Source organism: Balaenoptera musculus, chromosome 8, assembly GCF_009873245.2.
Source record: "Balaenoptera musculus isolate JJ_BM4_2016_0621 chromosome 8, mBalMus1.pri.v3, whole genome shotgun sequence".
In the NCBI taxonomy this organism is placed as follows: domain Eukaryota; kingdom Metazoa; phylum Chordata; class Mammalia; order Artiodactyla; family Balaenopteridae; genus Balaenoptera; species Balaenoptera musculus.
In genome coordinates, this window is record NC_045792.1 from 72,960,365 (window position 1) to 72,981,115 (window position 20,751).

General features: G+C 42.3%; 1 protein-coding gene across 1 annotated transcript; it reads left to right on the plus strand.

The window, feature by feature from the left end:
- Positions 1 to 1,667: 1,667 nt before the first annotated feature.
- Positions 1,668 to 20,327, plus strand: HTATIP2 (HIV-1 Tat interactive protein 2). Its single transcript, XM_036861837.1, has 6 exons — positions 1,668 to 1,857; positions 2,188 to 2,383; positions 4,175 to 4,282; positions 16,571 to 16,708; positions 18,791 to 18,852; positions 19,533 to 20,327. Exons 1-6 carry the CDS (start codon positions 1,754 to 1,756, stop codon positions 19,756 to 19,758), a joined length of 834 nt encoding a protein of 277 aa, XP_036717732.1. The 5' UTR covers positions 1,668 to 1,753; the 3' UTR covers positions 19,759 to 20,327.
- Positions 20,328 to 20,751: the final 424 nt, after the last annotated feature.

The window sequence follows — 20,751 nt, forward strand, 5'->3', positions numbered from 1 at the left end:
ATTTTGAGCAAAAAAAACTGGAGACACAAGAGTACATGCTGTATGATTCTATTTAGTGAAGTTCTATAACAGGCAAAAATAATCTGTATTGATAGATCAGAAGGTGGTTGCCTCTGGGACGTGGAGGGATTGAAGGCACTTTCTGGGGTGAAAGAAATGTTCTGTATCTTGTTTTAGGTGGTGATTACCTAGGTGTATGCACAATTGTTTAAAATCATGGAACTGAACCTTTTGCATCCATGCATTTTATTGTATATTAATTATGCTACAATTTTTTAAAAAAGAAAATCAGTGCAACAGATTTGATGAATGAATTCTTGATACAGTATTAGCTGACAAGATTTTCAGCTGCATTTTAGTAGAAAATCGTTAGGAGCTCAAAGGGAAGAGTTCAGGCACTGTGGCAGGCCAATGTGGAACAAACCACTCTGCTCTGTATCGGTCAAGGTTTTTGACTGCAAGCAACAGAAAGTAGCTTAAGCAGAAAATGAAATTATTGCAGGAATAACATGAAGTATAACAAACAGGCTCTGAAAACAGGCAGGAATTAAAGGAAGCAAAACAGAAACAATCAGACAATCAGATCACTGGCAGATCCCACAATGCCATTATCCTATATCTTTGCTCCACCCAACCAAACTCTATCTCAGTTTTCCACCGCATCTTTTTATTACTCCCCCCAAAGTAAAAAAAACCTGGATGAGAGTGTCTGATTGGCTGAGTCTAGATCTCACCTACATATAATAATCTTCTAGGACTTGGGAGGGGGAACATATTTCACTTGGCTTCTAGAGTGGCAGGTAGGGCCCTGTCTCCCACTTATTTTGGAATTCCCTATAATAAGATGTGTTTGAATGCTGGGCAGCCAAAAATGACCAATGTCCACAACACTATCTCTGTTGTTCAGATTCTGGCGTGTGATCCTAACTCCTGTCCAGGACTTCCAGGATCCAGGATAGGCCCAGTGTAGATGGTTATGTTCTAAACCATGGATCTTGGCTCTGGAGAGTGAACAGGAGATCAGGTGTGGAAGGTCGCCCTGGCTCAACCATGTAGAACCTGAGCGGGGAAACCAGTTGTACTGGTGAGATACAATGAGAACTTGAATTACATGAGAGAGTATTTGAAAGGCAGAGAAGATAGCAGGCCTTGGTGATTAATCTAGAATGTGGTAAGGCGGAGAAAGGAGTCAAAGGTGACAGTCCGAATTTCTGACTTGAGAGGGAAGGGGTGAATGAAGATTGTGCGGACGAATACGGATGGTGACACTGAAGAGAGGCAAGGAGTAGACTGGTTTTATTGCTGTTTGGGGTGGTTAGAAGGGAAGGGTTACGTTTTGATGTGGTGAATTCAAGATGAAGATGTCCAACACACAGTTGACATTACAGGTTTTAGAAAGGGCTCAACGAAGATCAAGTCTATTGGCTGAGGCCTTGGATGAGGGCGAGCTCAGCCCAGGTGGTGAGGAAGAACGCCGGGGAGAAGGTTCCGGAGATTCCCGATATTTAGGAAGTGGTCTCCGAGCTTCCTACCTAGCTTGGTGCTGCGCACGTGCTCTGGGCCCCCCTCGCCAGCGCCCAGGCACCCTCTGGTCCGCGCGCGGGCCACCCCTCCACATCCCGCCCCTGTGGGCGGGGTGAGCAGCGATATAGCGAAGTCACCCGGAAGACGAAGTCGGGTAGGCGCGGACCGGGGAGGGGCCCCGCAGAGTCGGGCGAGGGGAGGAAAGCCGCCGGGCTGGAGGGATGGCCGGATGTCCCTGCCCGCAGCCCTGAGCGCGGCGCTGGCGGCGGCGGTGCTGGTGATCGCGCTGCTCGTGCTGCAGCCTGAGGACGCGGGGCCGGGGGCCGGCTCCAGGTAAACCCTCCGCGTGGGGGACCAAGCTGGGCTCCGCGCCCCTGCGGGCGGAGGCAGGAGGGGCCGGAGTCGGGTACACCGTGGGGGAACGAGGCCTCCTGGTACCTGGGCGCATTCCCTGTTCCAGCCCCTTCCAAGGTGTGGTTTGGCTCAGGAGCGGGGAACCAATACGGCGCCCCGCCCTGAGGGTGACTCTGCACTTTCCCCTGCGCCCAGGCTGCAGAGAATAACCATATCTTCCTCCAGAACAAATAACCTTTGTTCCCAGGGTAAGCACGGCTGTCCCTTTAAATATCCCGAGACCAGCACCTGTTAATGTTATTTCTGTAGCATGGCTGAGACAGAAGCGCTACCGAGGCTTCGAGAAGACTTCAGGATGCAGAATAAATCCGTCTTTATTTTGGGTGCCAGCGGGGAAACCGGCAGAGTGCTCTTGAAAGAAATCCTGGAGCAGGGCCTGTTTTCCAAAGTCACGCTGATTGGCCGGAGGAAGCTCACCTTCGACGAGGAAGCTTATAAAAACGTGGTGGGTATTTGAGCTGGGTCTCAAAAATGTACCCGCAGTGGTTCCTCAGAGTGAGCATATTTTATGCTGCAAGGCTGAACATTGCCCTGCAATGGTGGCAGGAGGTGTTCAGAGCGTGAGCACGATTGGTCTGTGAGAGGCCTTACTGGAAGCTGGATTGTAGGTCCAGGTGGGCCTCTCCCTCACTGGCAGGCCTTGGACAAAGCCCTTCTCTCAGTCTCGATCCCCATAAAGTGGGGCCTAAGTGTAAGGGGGTCTAGGGAGACAGAGAAGAGCCATGCTTCCAGGGTCCTTTAAGCTGGCTTCTAGAAAAAAAAATCCCTGTGACCTTGGGTAATTTTCTCAACCCCATTGCTTGTTTTGTCTACCTGTCCACTACACACTAAAGTTAGCGAATCAGAAATTGCTTTGCAGAGGGGGAAAGGCCTATGGCACTGAGAGGTGGGGTTATTCACCTACAAGAATTTGCCCTGCCTGACTTCTCAGGGCTGCAGGCTTGTGTCTGTAAGTGGAATAGTCCCTTTTCCTGTCACTTACACTTTTCGTGGTTAACCCACTGATACAGCAGACTTCAGTCCGGTGTTAATCCCCTAAATATTTGAAGCCTGAGCTTGATGGAGATTCCTTTCCCCTTGTAAATGGAGTTATTTGTGAACTGCAGTAAATTAAACTATAGTGTAATTCTGAGACCCCCCCCCCCCAACCTGGACCCACAGGTGGAACATTCCAAACAACAAACGGTCTCACAAATAAATGTTCATGACTCCTGCAGGTCGTGATCAGGTCATTTTGCATATGTCTTTGGTCCCTCAGGACTTTTCTGTTAAAATGGACATCTTTGTTCAGACTTAGGCAGGTAATATGTGATCTTCATCGTCTGGCTTCATGGGGGTGTGTCAGGCACCTCTGGTCATTAGAAACTGAAATCGAGTTCTGTGCTTTTGACAGTTGAGTTTTGGTGGCGCCTCTTTTGGTCAGGCACTTTTTGTAAACATACTTTTCTTCAGCATTGTGTATGGTACCAAGAAAATGCTTTTGAAAGAGTCGATGGTAGAGAGGGAAAGCAACATTTTATTTAAAGTCCTGAATGATGGGAACTTCCCAAACTTTTCTTTTTTAAGCTTCACAACAAACTTAAGAGGTTAGATGGAGGTTCTTAAATTTCCATGGGCATGAGAATTACCGAGGGTGCTTATTAAAAGTGCAGTTTCTGCTTCAGGAGTATTGGTGTGAGACCTAGGAATATGCCTTTTTGTCAAGCACCTGCTGACTGATTCTAATGCAGGTGGGTCGTGGTGTAGACTGAGGGAAAGATTATCATTCACATTTTACTGCTGAAGAAATTGAGACATGTAAGTAACTTGGCCAAAATTATTAACATGCCTAGTAAGTAGCAGACCCAAGACTCAAACCTAGATTTTGAGACTCCAAACACCATTTCCTTCCCCAACATTATACCTCATTGGTATTTCTCCTGGTAGTATACAGACAGGTCTTTTATTTTTCCAGAGAGAAAATTATAATTGAACCTGACTTTAGAGATCTAGATCACACCTAGTCCAATTGTGTGTACTGTGGACGTATAAGTACATTGTTGATTTTTGAATTCAGATTAATTGCTTTTTGGTGGGAGAAAATGAGCTTGCAAAATTTGATGTTAAGTGGGTGGACTCTTTAGTAATGTTCTGTCATTTATTCTTTAAATCTAGAGGGGGTATTTTTGTCTGTTTTTTTTGTTTTGTTTTGTTTTAATAACTTCAAGTAATATACAGCTATGTCTTTGTTGTCTAGAATCAAGAAGTGGTGGACTTTGAGAAATTGGATGACTACGCTTCTGCCTTTCAAGGTCATGATGTTGGATTCTGTTGCCTGGGTACCACCAGAAAGAAAGCTGGGGCGGTAAGGAAGGAATCTACCCTTTTCCCTTTTCTCTGGTCAGTAATGTCGAAGATTCCATTTTTGCTCCCTCTTTTGCTTTATATTTGCTGCACTTAAGTGTAAATTAGCTCTTATCATTTAAGATTCCATATACTGCCCTAGCCTTTGCTATACTTTGAATAGTACTTATAAGTTCATCTTTCCTTCAGCATAATCCTTGAGTTCAGGCCTGCATGCTGGAGATGTCATAAATATTTACATGGTCTTAACTTTTGCAGGTATCGTGGTCACTACTTGCCCTGACTTACGCAAACCATTATGTCTGAGTAAAAGTAACTGGCTCATGCTTTTAGCAGTAAGTTTTTTTGGTTTCTTTATAAATGTCTTAAACTTAAAGCATTCTCTCTCACTTGAGTGATTTGCTTCAACCTGTTTTCATGCCAAGCTTTAAACTTCTAGGCTAGAACATCAGAACAGAGGCACGATTCAGCTAGCCTCCGGTGATGACTCAGCCTCCAAGCGATGATTCAACCCCAATGGTGATTCAGCCTTAACTGACGCAGAACTGTCCTAACACACGTTTTATTCTTTTTTTAATGATGTTCTAAATTGCGTCGGCCTCTGTCTAGAAGTCAAATTTTGCTACATAGTTAGAAATCAGAGCTTACTATGTAGATCCTGGGCAAGTGTTAATACATACATCTTATTTAATTTATACCTTGACTATAGTTTATCCCTTTGACAAAATTTACTTGCTGGAGTTAAACATGTCTATTAAACATGCAGGACCACGATGCTGCCATGGGGGCTTACCATAGGTTTATAAACAGGCCCATGCATCAGAATCATTCCGAGAGCACAGAACTATTGGTTTATACCAACCAAGGAGTTAGGCTCAGATGTATTTCTCCGGGCTTTCTGGTGATCCAAAGAATAATTCTATTTATGCTTTCAGTAGGGACAAATTTCCAAATCTTCTGTAGTTCTACCATGTGCCCGTGGGAACACAGCTGAGTTTTGAGCTCTGTGCTGGGAAGTGTGGATTATCGAGAAGTTTGACTCTCCCGGGAATTGGCACGTTGTTGTCTCTCCTAGGAAGGGTCATTTTCCTGCTGATCAGCTCCTGCAGTCTTTTCTGTCCCAGGGACAGTCACAAGGCATGTGCCCTCTGACAGCATTGAAAAACTTTTGTTCTAGTACACTGCAGGTAACATTGTCTCAAGTGCCAGCCTGACTTTGGTGGTGACTCAGCAAAATAAAAACACTACTGCATTGGGCATAGAGCAGTTGATTTTCATGACATAAGGCAAATCTCATAATAGGGCGCTCCAAGGGAAAGTCTAATTTGCTTTGTTGCATCCAAATCACGTAATGCAGTTTTAATCAGAGGAGTTGGATGTCTTCCCTATCCAGAATATTTTTTTAGATGGAGTTGGTTCTCCACCCCCCAACTAAATACCTTTTGTTCTCCAAAATCAGTTTGGAAAGATAAAAGTAATTAACGAGTAAGCAAGAGAAAAGACTGGTAAACCAAGTGTAATCTCAGAAATAAGTTAGGACTTAAATGGTTTAAGAGGATAGTGACAGAAAATAAGCTGACATTTCCTCCAGGAAGTCATTTTTTTTTTTTTTTAATTTGAAGGTAATTTAGATTGGATGCAGTATGAAGTTTGGAGGTTGTGATAACTTCAGGCAGTTTAAAAGAGGTGACAATTCACAAGTGGCTAGGCAATAATAGTTGTTTGGGGCGGGGAGGGTGTGTGGATTTCCAAGCTCACTCCACCTGGTATTCTGGTCAGCAGCGTTCTCTGTAAAAAAAGAGAGCATCAGATGGGTATTGCAAAGCTGGTGGCAAGCCTAGTGTCATTCTGTAGCTGTTTTGTAACTGGAGCAGCCCACATTTTACTTTAGCAACTTCAAGAAATTCAGGGTTTCTGTCTCAGTGTTGAAATCCTGTGAGTAGCCTGCTTATTTCCCTATGACCTTCAGTTTAGTTTCCTGGGGATGGATGTTATAACAAAAAAGCATAATCAAGGTGGCTTAAACAACAGACATTTTCTGTCTCACAGTTCCCAAGGCTAGAAGTCTGAGCTAGAGGTGTTGTCAGGATGGGTTCTTTCTGAGGGCTGAGAGGCAAGGATCTTTTCCAGCCTTCTCTCCTTGACTTGTAGATGGCTGCCTTCTCCCTGTGTCTCTTCACATGGTGTTTTTCCTACGTGCCTGTGGCTATGTCCAAATTTCTCCTTATTATAACAACACTAGTCAAACTGGATTAAGAACCACCCTACTTGGAATGACCTTATCTTAACTAATTACATCTGCAAATAAGGTCACATTTTGAGGTACTGGAGGTTAGGACTTCAACACAGGAATTTTGAGGGGGGAACATTGCAACCCATAGAATTCAGTCTACCCAGATTTCTTTTGACACTGGTGCTAGGGATAGGTCTGTTAGCTTTCTTCAGCTGTTTGGAAAACCATTTTCTTTAGCAGTAGCTGGTTAGATGCTAATCTTCTTTCTTTTCACATTCACAAGCCATAGTTGTCTAATGAATGCAGTGACTTTGTGACTTGGCCCTAATCCAGATCTACTGGATCAGAATCTATAAGGTTGGAAGCCTATTTTTTTTTTTTTTTTAGAAAGTGGTTTCTTTTTTTTAAAATTATTTATTTATTTATTTATTTATTTATGGCTGTGTTGGGTCTTTGTTTCTGTGCGAGGGCTTTCTCTAGTTGTGGCAAGTGGGGGCCACTCTTCATCGCGGTGCGCGGGCCTCTCACTATCGCGGCCTCTCTTGTTGCGGAGCACAGGCTCCAGACGCGCAGGCTCAGTAATTGTGGCTCACTGGCTTAGTTGCTCCGCGGCATGTGGGATCTTCCCAGACCAGGGCTCGAACCCGTGTCCCCTGCACTGGCAGGCAGATTCTCAACCACTGCGCCACCAGGGAAGCCCGGAAGCCTATTTTTAACATGCTTCCTGGGGGATTCTGATGCAGCCAACCTTTTCTTCTTGTTGGACCTGCTTTCAGGATGCATTAGACAGTATTAGTCCTCTTCACCTGCTGGGTTTCCAGGTACTGTTGTCCCAGATGGCCTTCACCTTGCTTTGGTAAGTAACTTATGTGCTAGTGAAGGTTGAAATACCCTTTGAAAACCAGATCTACATTGGCCATAAGTGAAGAGCAAAACCTCACAGGGGCCAGAGAACGGTGCTTTCCCCTTACTAAGAGAAGGATTTGGTTAGTGAGTTTGAGGGGGTGTGATTTAGTTTCACCTTTTCATTTGTCTCCTCACCTGGTAGGCACAGGCTCCAGAAGTCCAGGCTCTTGTAGTCTGTTGAATGGACAATGCCATTAATGTGATGAATGCAGCCATTGTCACACTTATTAGGCATCATTAAAGTCTCATGGCCTCTGAGTCAAATGATACACTCTTCTAATCCAGAGGCCTGTAAACTACAGACTGTGGGCCAAATACAGCCTGCCTGTTTTTGAACAGTCCTTGAGCTAAGAATGTTTTTATATTTTAATTTTTTATTTATTTATTTTTTTAAAGTTCTTTTTCTTTTGAATTTTTGAATTTTATTTTATTTATTTTTTTATACAGCAGGTTCTTATTAGTTGTCTATTTTAGACATATTAGTGTATATATATCAATCCCAATTTCCCAGTCCATCCCACCACCACCCCCCCACACACTTTCCCCCCTTGGTGTCCATACGTTTGTTCTCTACATCTGTGTCTCTATTTCTGCCCTGCAAAAAGGTTCATCTGTACCATTTTTCTAGGTTCCACATATATGTGTTAATATACAATATTTGTTTTTCTCTTTCTGACTTACTTCACTCTGTATGACAGTCTCTAGATCCATCCATGTCTCTACAAATAACCCAATTTCTTTCCTTTTTATGGCTGAGTAATATTCCATTGTATATATGTACCACATCTTCTTTATCCATTCGTCTGTCGATGGGCATTTAGGTTGCTTCCATGTCCTGGCTATTGTAAATAGTGCTACAATGAACATTGGGGTGCGTGTGTCTTTTTTTTTTTTTCCACTTTAAAGTTTTTATTTTTATTTTTAACATCTTTATTGGAGTATAATTGCTCTACAATGGTGTGTTAGTTTCTGCTTTATAACAAAGTGAATCAGCTATACATATACATATATCCCCATATCTCCTCCCTCTTACATCTCCCTCCCGCCCTCCCCACCCCACCCCTCTAGGTGGTCACAAAGCACCAAGCTGATCTCCCTGTGCTATGTGGCTGCTTCCCACTAGCTATCGATTTTACATTTGGTAGTGTATATATGTCCATGCCACTCTCTCACTTCATCCCAACTTACCCTTCCCCTTCCCCGTGTCCTCAAGTCCATTCTCTACGTCTGTGTCTTTATTCCTGTCCTGCCCCTAGGTTCTTCAGACCTTTTTTTTTTTTTTTTTTTTTTTTAGAATCCATATATATGTGTTAGCATACAGTATTTGTTTTTCTCTTTCTGACTTACTTCACTCTGAAGGACAGACTTTAGGTCCATCCACCTCACTACAAATAACTCAATTTCGTTTCTTTTTATGGCTTAGTAATATTCCATTGTATGTATGTGCCACATCTTCTTTATCCATTCATCTGTTGATGGACACTTAGGTTGCTTCCATGTCCTGGCTATTGTAAATAGAGCTGCAATGAACATTGTGGTACATGACTCTTTTCGAATTACGGTTTTCTCTGGGTATATGCCCAGTACTGGGATTGCTGGGTCATATGGTAATTCTATTTTTAGTTTTTTAAGGACCCTCCACACTGTTCTCCATAGTGGCTATATCAATTTACATTCCCACCAACAGTGCAAGAGGGTTCCCTTTTCTCCACACCCTCTCCAGCATTTGTTGTTTGTAGAATTTCTGATGATGCCCATTCTAACTGGTGTGAGGTGATACCTCATTGTAGTTTTGATTTGCATTTCTCTAATAATTAGTGATGTTGAGCAGCTTTTCATGTGCTTCTTGGCCATCTGTATGTCTTCTTTGGAGAAATGTCTATTTAGCTCTTTTGCCCATTTTTTGATTGGGTTGTTTGTTTTTTTGATATTGAGCTGCATGAGCTGTTTATATATTTTGGAGATTAATCCTTTGTCCATTGATTCGTTTGCAAATATTTTCTCCCATTCTGAGGGTTGTCTTTTCGTCTTGTTTGTAGTTTCCTTTGCTTTGCAAAATCTTTTAAGTTTCATTAGGTCCCATTTGTTTATTTTTCTTTTTATTTCCATTACTCTAGGAAGGGAATCAAAAAAGATCTTGCTGTGATTTATGTCAAAGAGTGTTCTTCCTATGTTTTTCTCTAAGAGTGTTATAGTGTCCAGTCTTACATTTAGGTCTCTAATACATTTTGAGTTTATTTTTGTGTATGGTGTTAGGGAGTGTTCTAATTTCATTCTTTTACATGTAGCTGTCCAGTTTTCCCAGCACCACTTATTGAAGAGACTGTCTTTTCTCCATTGTATATCTTTGCCTCCTTTGTCATAGATTAGTTGACCATGGGTGCATGGGTTTATCTCTGGGCTTTCTATCCTGTTCCGTTGATCCATATTTCTGTTTTTGTGCCAGTACCATACTCTCTTGATGACTGTCGCTTTGTAGTATAGTCTGAAGTCAGGGAGTCTGATTCCTACAGCTCCGTTTTTCTTTCTCAGACTGCTTTGGCTATTCAGGGTCTTTTGTGTCTCCATACAAATTTTAAGATTTTTTGTTCTAGTTCTGTAAAAAATGCCACTGGTAATTTGATGGGTATTGCATTGAATCTGTTGATTGCTTTGGGTAGTATAATCATCTTCACAGTATTGATTCTTCCAATCCAAGAACATGGTATATTTCTCCATCTGTTTGTGTCATCTTTGATTTCTTTCATCAGTGTCTTACAGTTTTTTGCATACAGGTCTTTTACCTCCTTAGGTAGGTTTATTCCTAGGTATTTTATTCTTTTTGTTGCAATGGTGAACGGGATTGTTTCCTTAATTTCTCTTTCTGATCTTTCGTTGTTAGTGTATAGGAATGCAAGAGATTTCTGTGCATTAATTTTGTATCCTGCTACTCTACCAAATTCATTGATTAGCTCTAGTAGTTTTCTGGTGGCATCTTTAGGATTCTTTATGTATATATCATGCCATCTGCAAACAGTGACAGTTTTACTTCTTCTTTTCCAGTTTGTATTCCTTTTATTTCTTTTTCTTCTCTGATTGCTGTGGCTAGGACTTCCAAAACTATGTTGAATAATAGTGGCGAGAGTGGACATCCTTATCTTGTTCCTGATTTTAGAGGAAATGCTTTCAGTTTTTCACCATTGAGAACGATGTTTGCTGTGGATTTGTCGTATATGGCTTTTATTATGTTGAGGTAGGTTCCCCTCTATGCCCACTTTCTGGAGAGTTTTTATCATAAATGGGTGTTGAATTTTGTCAAGAGCTTTTTTTGCATCTATTGAGATGATCATATGGTTTTTTTTTTTTTTTAGACATTTATTTATTTTATTTATTTATTTATTTATTTTTGGCTGTGTTGGGTCTTCGTTTTTTCTATGCGAGGGCTTCCTCTAGTTGCGGCGAGCCGGGGCCACTCTTCATCACGGTGCGCGGGCCTCTCACTGTCGCGGCCTCTCTTGTTGCGGAGCACAGGCTCCAGACGCACAGGCTCAGCAATTGTGGCTCACGGGCCTAGTTGCTCCGCAGCATGTGGGATCTTCCCAGACCAGGGCTCGAACCCGTGTCCCCTGCATTGACAGGCAGACTCTCAACCACTGCGCCACCAGGGAAGCCCAATCATATGGTTTTTATTCTTCAGTTTGTAATATGGTGTATCACACTGATTGATTTGCATATATTGTAGAATCCTTGCATCCCTGGGATAAATCCCACTTGATCATGGTGTGTGATCCTTTCAATGTGTTGTTGGATTCTGTTGGCTAGTATTTTGTTGAGGATTTTGCATCTATATTCATCAGTGGTAATAAGAATGTTTTTATATTTTTAAATGGTTAAAAATTTTCAGAGAGGACTAATGTGTCATGACACGAGAATATAAGAAATTCACATTTCAGTATCCATAAATAAAGTTTTATTGGAACATTCTCATTACTTTATATATTATTAGTGGCTACATTTGCACAATGATGGCAGAGCTGTGTAATTGCAATAGAGGCCTGCAAATTTGAAAATATTTACTATCTCACCCTTTATAGGGAAAGTTTGCCAACCCCTGTTGTCACCTATACTATTTTATTTGATGTCTAGGAGGGGGCTTGTGAAGTGGTGAGGCCCCAGATGTTTCGTGAGACCCAGATCATAGCCTCTGTTTGGGTACCAAGTGGCTGTGGGACCTTGGGTATGCTGGTTAGCTCCTGTGGGCCCCTGTCTCCATGTCTGTACTGAGAGGGTGGTGACCACCGAAGCCCCTTTGGCCTGCAGAACTCTCTGACTTTCAAAACACAAAGAAAGGAATGCCCCAAATGGAAAAAAATGTGTGATAACATAGAGATTGACTCAGGAATCCTCTGTATCTGTAAGATTTTATTTTTCTATCCAGAGCTCTTTCTCTAACCAAGATCTTGGTTCCCCCTCTGTACATCAAATATAGACGTGCCCTCCAGGACACAAATAAATGGGGTCTCAGGTCATACCATTTGTTGTTTGTCAGTGTCTCTGTTTTCTAGTCTAATTTATAGGGTTGGATTGAAAAGGGAGTGAAGGAGAAAGAATCTGAAGCAGAAATATGGCCAAGTGGGACCCTTTGTGGAATGAAATCCTCCCTTCTTGGAAAAGGGTCTTCTTGACCTTGACTCATTCCTGCCTGCTTGCATGTCAGTGCTGAAATACCTTGTCAGGATGAGTTGTTCTTAAGCCACGGTGTTCCCAGTTTGCAGGCATTGGTAAAGAATATTAGAAGGAATACTTAGTAGCTTTGGATTTTCCTAAGACTTAAAATAAAGAGTAATTAGAGAATTTGTCTCCCTAGATGTTTGTAGAGCCCATGAAGATATCTCTGCTGTGTCATTTCAGTATATTGTGTTTATTTTTTCGAGCAGGTGCTGGGAAAGGAAATTTATAGTGGGAATTTATTTAATCATTTCCTTTTTCTAGAAGGACTCTGATTCCTGTCTTAGAGTAAAACACACCAACTGTGGAATCATAAAGACACAAAGACGTAATGGACTTAATGCTCTCAGAAGAGACATCTTTTTTTCTGCCATATGGTTGGGGAAACTAAATATGGTTTTTCTGAAAATTGTGTTTCTGGGATATGGAATAGCTTGTTTTAGTTTGTTTTTCTATTCTTTTATTTGAGCTGCTAGAGAACAAGAAAGGGTTTAATAATAAGATCTTAAAGATAGCTCCCTTCTATCTGTAAAGGGAGTCTTCCTCACTCCAGAGAATATCAGTGTGTGTTGGTATCTCTGAGTCAGTGTCCGGGATCCACGTTTAAGTTTGGTTTCTGAGTCCTTGAAAGCCGTTGACCCCTTTGCTTTTGAGTTTCATTCACCAGCTAAAAGGCCACGCATCACGGTGGGGGAAGTGAAATTCAAAGTTTGTGGGCTTGGAATGATGCGTATTTATAATCAGCTTGAGGGCTCAGAGGATTTGTGAAATCGTTTTGGATTAACAGCCATTGATTGCTAATAAAACAGTATTGAGCTTTGTCCAGAGAACAGCGGTGGAGAAAGGTATGGGCACCTTGTCGACAGGACCCATTGAGCAGGGATGATGGGCTAAGTGTGAGGGTCTCTGCAGCAGCGTGGGTGCTCGTCCTGCATGGAGCCGTTGTCAGTCCTTCGCCAGGCGGGTGAAAGGAGGGACGCCAGAGGCTGATGGCTGGGGTGGTATTGATGTGCCTTAGCTGACTAATCAGATTGAAAAAGTCCCATGGTATTTATGTCACTTTAATTTTCATCAAACAATTGGAGACGGCAGGACTCTATTAAGGAGAGGTTGATCCAGAACTAAAGCCAGATAAATTGGGGTCTCAGTTTAATCAAATTATCCCTTTACTGGCCCTGGATTAAGTGAGAGGGACAGCGTCGGTCTAGAGCCTTGTGATTGGCTGAAGCTTTCCCGTATTTTTAAAGACGCTGATGAAAGAAGAAACATTTTAACAGAGACAACTCTAATAATCCTTCCAAGAAATAGTGCTAAACCAGCAGCAACAGAAAGGAATTTATTTCACTAGTCAACGATGTAATTTTATTGGGAATAATGAACGTGTTATCAAAATCAGAGTTCTGGTGAATTGGAGTGAGGGGAAGAAAATAGATGTGGAAGAGAAATAGAGTGTTTTAGAATTTTTTGATGTCGTTTTGGGTTGTTTTTCTTGGCACATTTTGAGCACATGTAAAAATCTCAATCCAGAGAATGGCTCTGAGGAGATCAATCACAGCCCACTCTCAGGATGTGCTGAGTATTAAAACTGGTTTGCTGCACACTGATTTAAGAAAGCAACAACATGAGTTTCAATCAGTGTGTAGGACAGGTCGCTGAGTCCGTTATTAGGATTGAATGTCAAAGTCTACAACACAAAAGGAGATGGGGATGATTCCCGGCTAAGAGTTAAGTTTATATTACCTAAAAAGAGAAAGAGGAACAACACTGCCCTGCAGGTCGTGGACATAGTTAAAAATGCTCCGTAAGTGATGAGAAGAGAGGACAAGACAGGCTTTTGGGGTAACGGTGGTGCTCTATTTCTGGATCTGGGAGCTGGTTGCAGAAGATGTTTATTAGTTTATGAACAGTTTATAGTCAGCTCTATACTTAGAATATATTTACTTTTCTTTTATGATCTACCTCAATACAAAGTTTGAAAAGTTTGCTTGGGCCCCTTGTTTTAGAATTGAATTCTGTATTAATTTCCTATTGCTGCTGTAACAAATTGCCTCAAATTTAGTGGCTTAAAACAACGTAAGTTTATCATCTTACAGTTTTATAGGTTAGTAATCCGATGTGGATTCTGCTGAGATAAAATCAAGGTGTTGACAGGGCTGATTTCCTTCTGTAGGCTCTAGGGGAGAATCCATTTCTTTACCTTTTCTGGCTTCTAGAGACCACCTGCATATCTTGGTTCATGGTGCCTTCCTCCATCTTTAAGGCCAGCAATGGGGGATCAAGTGCTACTCATGTTGCCTAACTCCAGCCTCCTTTTCTGCTTCCCTTTTCCCTTGTAGGGACTCTTGTGATTACATTGGGCCCAGTTGGATACTACAGAATAACCTTTTTCAAAGTCAGCTGATTAGCAGCCTTAATTCCACCTGCAACCTTAATTCCCCTTGGCCATGTAGCCTCTAACACGTTCACAGGTATGGGGATTAGGGCATGGACATCTTTGAGGGGCCATTATTCTGCCTACTACCACAGTTATGAATTAATTGTGTTATTAGCTGGTGATGGTAAGAAGGAACATGAGTACAGTGGAGAGCACGGCTCAGAGAGTCAGGAATTTGCACTCCGCTCTCAGCTCTCTCACTTATTAGCCAGTAGTTCCTGGATCGCTGGACCTTGTTGTCACATCTCCACAGTGAGGGGGTTAGGCGTGATGTTTCCTAAGGTGCGGCCTATCTATCTTATGAGAGATACATGTCTCCATACAAAATACAACATTTAGGGTCAGCAACTACCAGAGGGCAGATTTTTAATTTAAAAAAAAATCAGTGGGGGGCTTCCCTGGTGGCACAGTGGTTGAGAATCTGCCTGCCAATGCAGGGCACACGGGTTCGAGCCCTGGCCTGGGAGGATCCCACATGCCACGGAGCAACTAGGCCCGTGAGCCACAACTGCTGAGCCTGCGCGTCTGGAGCCTGTGCTCCGCAACAAGAGAGACTGCGACAGTGAGAGGCCCGCGCACCGCGATGAAGAGTGGCCCCTGCTCACCGCAACTAGAGAAAGCCCTCGCACAGAAACGAAGACCCAACACACCCCAAAATAAATAAATAAATAAATAAATAAATAAAAACAAAACAAAACAAAAAAAATCACTGGGGCAGTAATCCAGTCTTCAGATTTGGAATCCTCATTATATGAAACCTCATTATATAGTTGTGGGTACCCATGAAGTTCAGCTTCAGTAGACTTTAGACTGCTCTTCAGCTGTACCAAGTTTGAGGATGCCAGACTTTGTGGTGGTCCCAAGAAGCTGTTACTACATGGAATTCCCTAGTCTGGGTACAGGCTGGTATCCTTTCACTTAGGCCCTGGAAATCAGTCTGTATTCTCTTGTTTGCACCATCCTCTCCCCTCTTCGTTTGATTGCCACTTAGTTCTTTTTTTTTTTTTCTAATTGGATTTACCTTTTCTCTGCTTTCGCTGGACTTTTATTCGTTCATTCAAATATTTTTGGAGCACCTGCCATGTGCTGGGCATGTACTGATGATGTGAATTAGCAAAGACCCAACCGCTACCCTCACTGGACTGAGTCTAGACCAGGGGTCTCCAAACACTCTTGATTATATACCTGTCAGTAAAAAAAATTTGCAGATGCACTCCTTACTAACGTGTAAAGTATGTTGTAAAACATACACAAAAATTGGAAATTAAATAGACTTTGTTCTCATAGTGCGTGGGTAGTGTTCTCAGCCACCCTTTGAGACCCTGCTATGTTAGCGTTGACACACAAAAAAATAGAGAAAACAGAGAGAGGGTGGTAAGGTTGTAAAGGATTAACGACAAAGAAATGTGAGACTAAAAACAGTTTCTTGGGACTTCCCTGGTGGTCCAGCGGTTAAGATTCTGCGCTCCCAGTGCTGGGGGCCCGGGTTTGATCCCTGGTCAGGGAACTAGATCCCGCATGCCACAACTAAAGATTCCACATGCCTCAACTAAAGATTCTGCATGCCACAACAAAGATCCTGCACGCCGCGACGAAGATCCCGCACACCACAACTAAAGACCTGGTGCAGCCAAGTTAATAAATAAATAAATATTTAAAAAACAACAACAAAAAACCCCAGTTTCTCAGCCTGATATTACTGTTCCTTTTGCTCCTTGCAGATTTTCTTGGTGTCTGTGTGTCATTGTCCTTGTTTTTTCATTGCAGTCTGGCCTTGCTACTAAAGCTGGTACATCTATCCTGAGCATCATACTGGAGCCATTCCCAGGGTCTAAGCCTGACATTCTTGTTTTTTTGGATGCATTTTATTTGGATCCCCATCCTCGTCCACCCCCTCACCGCCCCCCCCCCCCCCACAAGGACTCTTAACCTGCCACCCAAGCTGATAAGTAATCTTTAAGATGAACTCACAGCTTTTTGGAAATAACTCACATCCTTTTCACCCTTAGGAGGGATTTGTTCATGTTGATCGAGATTACGTCCTGAAGTCTGCAGAGCTGGCAAAAGCTGGAGGGTGCAAACATTTCAACTTGCTGTCCTCTAAGGGAGCTGATAAGTCAAGCAATTTTTTGTATCTGCAAGTCAAGGTTTGTGCATGTTTCTATCTTTTGTATACTTTGGAGAACCCTGGCTAATTGGCAATACTAAAAAATATAAAATGCTAAGTAATGTCCAAATGCATTAAATGCATTAATATTATGCATTTTTTATAACTACAGGGACTGCTTTTTTGCGGAGATATATTTAGTAAACAGGAGTAATTTGAAAGATAATTTCCAATGTCTTCCCCTCTGTTGATTATCTAGTAATCATGAAATGAGATGTTGCAGCCCTGGTCTTGAAGATCAGCCCAGAATCTTAGCATGAGAAGAGACTTTGAGGCAGTGATACTTATACTTTTCCAGAGTAGATTAAATGTTATTATTGGGTATGGTTCTTGTCCTCAAGGAATTATAATCTCCTTGTTTGGGGGGATCCCCAAAGCCAGCCCCAAGTTTGGGAATGTGCTAGAAGGCCTCCCAGGACTGCCATATAGTTATCTTCACAGCCATGATGTATTACAATGAAAGAATATAAAGCTGAGTCAGTGCAGGGAAAAAGAAGTGCATGGAGTGAGCTCTGGAGGAATCTACGTTCAAGCTTCCAAGGGTCTTCTGCCAGTGGAGTTACACGTGTTTCATTTCTCCAGCAATGAGTATTGCCTACCAGAGAAATTCACCTGAGCTCAGGAGTCCAGGGTTTTGATGGGGGTCAGTCACGTAGGCACCCTCAGCCTAAAAAAATTACAGACTTCCAGAAGGAAAGCAAGTGTTCAGCATAAACCACATTGTTTGTACAAATAGTTTAGGCATAGTAAAGTACCCTTATCAGTTAGCTAATGACGGGAACACTCCTAAAATCTGAGTTCCCAGACACAGGCCAAAGGACAACCTGGCAAGCAGACCTTTCTAAGAATAGCAGTTTCAGCCTGGTACTCTTGTACACATGTTGCTAATAGAGACAAAACACATCTTTGTAAAAAGCCAACTAAGAAATGCACCCTCATAAAAGACATCATCAGAGACAGAGTTGAAACAACTCAAATATCCATCAGCTGATGCATGGATGAATAAAATGTGGCATATACCTACAAAATAACATTGATTTAACTATGAAAAGAAATGACATATTATAGCATGGGTGAACGTTGAAAACATTATGCTAAATGAGAGAGGCCAGTCACAAAGGGCCACAACTTACATGACTTAATTTATAGGAAATGTCCAGGATAGGCATATCTATAGAGACAGAAAGATTAGTGGTTGGCTCGGGCTTGGGGGAGGGGATGGGAGTGAGTGCTAATTGGTACGGGGTTTCTTTTGGGGTGATGAAATACTCTAGATTGTGGTGAAGGTGGGACAACTCTTCTGTGAATGTATTAAACATTCATTGAAAAAAGTTTTATTAATACATTGATTAAAATGTATTTTTTTAATATATTGATTAAAATGTATTACTGCAGATTATACAGTGCTGTAGGTTAAGTGCCAAATGAATGGTATGAACAGGCCGAGAAGGAGGAGTCGAGCAGGCTGCTTAGTTCATAGGCCTTTTAAACATCCCTGTGGCCGAGCTTCTCTGGCATTTCTGTTTATAGAGATGCCTGGCGTGAAAATCCATGGATTGTTCAACAAATTTAATTTAAAGCATCATCTAGATGCTCTGTCTCTTGAAATGTGGTGGGTTTTGTTAGGAAGTGAGTAATACAAGGGAGTCTGTGGTTTTTCTGACCTCCTGAAACTACCTGGAAGCCAAAAAAGGTTAATGTCCCCTGGCCTGCAGCACCGATTCTGGAGTGACGGGCAGTTCTTTTATGGCTGAACTCCTAACATGTCCCTCTCTGGATCTGTTTCAGTAGGTCACATGACAGGCTGGACTGACTATGCAGCCATTTACTCATTCGGTGTATCTTTTTTCACTCTCTACTACATATCAGGATTAACTGATCTCTTCCTTAACTTCCCAGACTCTCTGGAATCTAAAAATCTAGGGGAGGATGTTAACTAGTACTGAGACCTGCAGAAGTAGATTGTCTTCAAAACCCCAAGTTATTCTTGTTATTCTCTCTTAAGCATTACAGCAAGTTGGTCTTGATTAAATACTAAAAATGTTTTTTTTTTTGTTAACAGGGAGAAGTGGAAGCTAGGGTTGAAGAGTTAAAATTTGATCGTTACTCCATATTTAGGCCCGGGTAAGTATTCCTACTGCCTAAGAGAACACCACTGTTGGTTATTCCCTAGAAGCTGGTTTTTCATTTGAAGAGGCTGACAGATGTCTAAGATATGAAAGAAGTTGGCTGGAGGGAGATTGCTTCTCTGAAGAACCCACTTTTAGCTTTGAAGGAAAGGGTAGACGGTTGGTGGTGCCAGGTTCAGAATAGTCTGAAATTTTCTGGGTAGTTTTGGCTGCCTTCTTCTTTAAAATCCTCTTCGTGTCCAAATAAAACCATTTATGCACTGTATTAGTGTGTTTGGGCTGCCATAACACTAGCACTGCAGAATGGGAGGCTGCAAGTCCAAGGTCAAAGTGCCATCAGGGTTAGTGTCGGGTGAGGCCTCTCTTCTGGCTTGTTGATTGATTGCTTCTTCTCTCTGTGTCCTCCTATGGTCTTTCTTCTGTGTGAGTGGAGAGAAAGAGAGAAATATCTGATATCTCTTCCTTTTCTGTAAGGACACCAGTCCCATCCGATTAGGGTCCCATCCGTATGACCTAATTTAACCTTAATTACCTCCCTAGAGGTGTGTCTTCAAATACGATCCCACTGGGGATTAGCGCTTCATGAATTTGGGGGGACACAGTTCAATCCGTGACATCCTGTATGGTCTGAATGCAATTTACCATCTCTTCCTCTGCTCTTCTTTTTCTCTTTAGAGTTCTATTATGTGATAGGCAAGAATTTCGCCCAGGTGAATGGTTGGTTAGGAAGTTCTTTGGCTCCTTACCAGAATCTTGGGCCAGCGGTCACTCTGTGCCAGTGATGACGGTGGTTAGAGCAATGCTGAACAACGCAGTGAGACCAAGTGACAAGAAGAAGGAACTGCTGGATAACGAGGCCATCCACGACCTGGGGAAAGCTGATGGCTCTCTCAAGCCGTGACCACACTGGAGAAATGCTTTCTGTTGTCAAACTCAACACCCATCACCTAATTGGTAATTACAGTGTCTAAAAAAAACATGTGCTTTAACTGTGGTTTCACTATTCTCAGTCGCCCAGATCCAATCAAAAAATGATCGTGCTCTGCATCAGCATTTTAGAGCCTGATTGTACATATGTAGACATCACCCGGGGAGCCTTTCAAAAACAGAGATCCAGCAGCTCCCTGGTGGTCTAGTGTCTCGTGTTCGGCACAGAAATGAGAGGTTCATAGGCCCTACCTCAAACTTTCTCAATCAGAATTTTGGGGGCATGGGCACAGAAATCTGTTGTTTTATTTAAGCTTCTCTTATGGTTCTGATGCCACTGGTGGGGAGGCCAGCTTTGAAAGCTTGTCTGCAGAGTCACAGCAGCAGTGAAAACTTTATGTATCATGCAGATGAGTCCTGAACAAAAATTGTTGACATTTGTGTCTCTGAGTTACCCAGTGCTGACTGCATGTTAATTGTGTAAGTGAACATTGTGCCTTACTATTTCTTTAGAATATATAATAAAAGTTATTATATAACTGAGCTTATATAATTCATGGGAGGATTAAATAGAAGAATTAAAATAAATGGACAAGTTGTGGGTTCCCTTAGATTGTTAGAAAATGCCCAAGTATCGGTGGTAATATGCAGTATTTTGGCCAATGGGATTATAGAATAGCAGCTAATATATATCAAGTGCTTGTTAATTGCCAGCTTTTACACATGATGTCCGTCCTTTAACCCTCCAAACAATCTTTATAATTCTTACAGGCAGTACTATCATCCCCCTATCTTAGGTGGGGAAACCGAGGCTCACTGTGGTTAAATGCCTTGCCCAAGGGCTTAAAGCTGAAGCCTGAAGCTAGGAAATGGCAGAGCCAGGATTCTAACCCAAGTGAGCCTGAATCCATAGCTTCTGTTTTTAACTACTCTGCAAGAGCATCCAGTATCTGTATATTTCCAGGAA

Bases quoted from the DNA above. Each gene is read 5' to 3' on its own strand.
- HTATIP2 (XM_036861837.1), top strand. From the start codon at position 1,754: ATGTCCCTGCCCGCAGCCCTGAGCGCGGCGCTGGCGGCGGCGGTGCTG. The intron at 4,283-16,570 runs GTAAGGAAGGAA...TTTCACCCTTAG, and splicing joins CCAGAAAGAAAGCTGGGGCG to GAGGGATTTGTTCATGTTGA. The intron at 18,853-19,532 runs GTAAGTATTCCT...TTTTCTCTTTAG, and splicing joins TACTCCATATTTAGGCCCGG to AGTTCTATTATGTGATAGGC.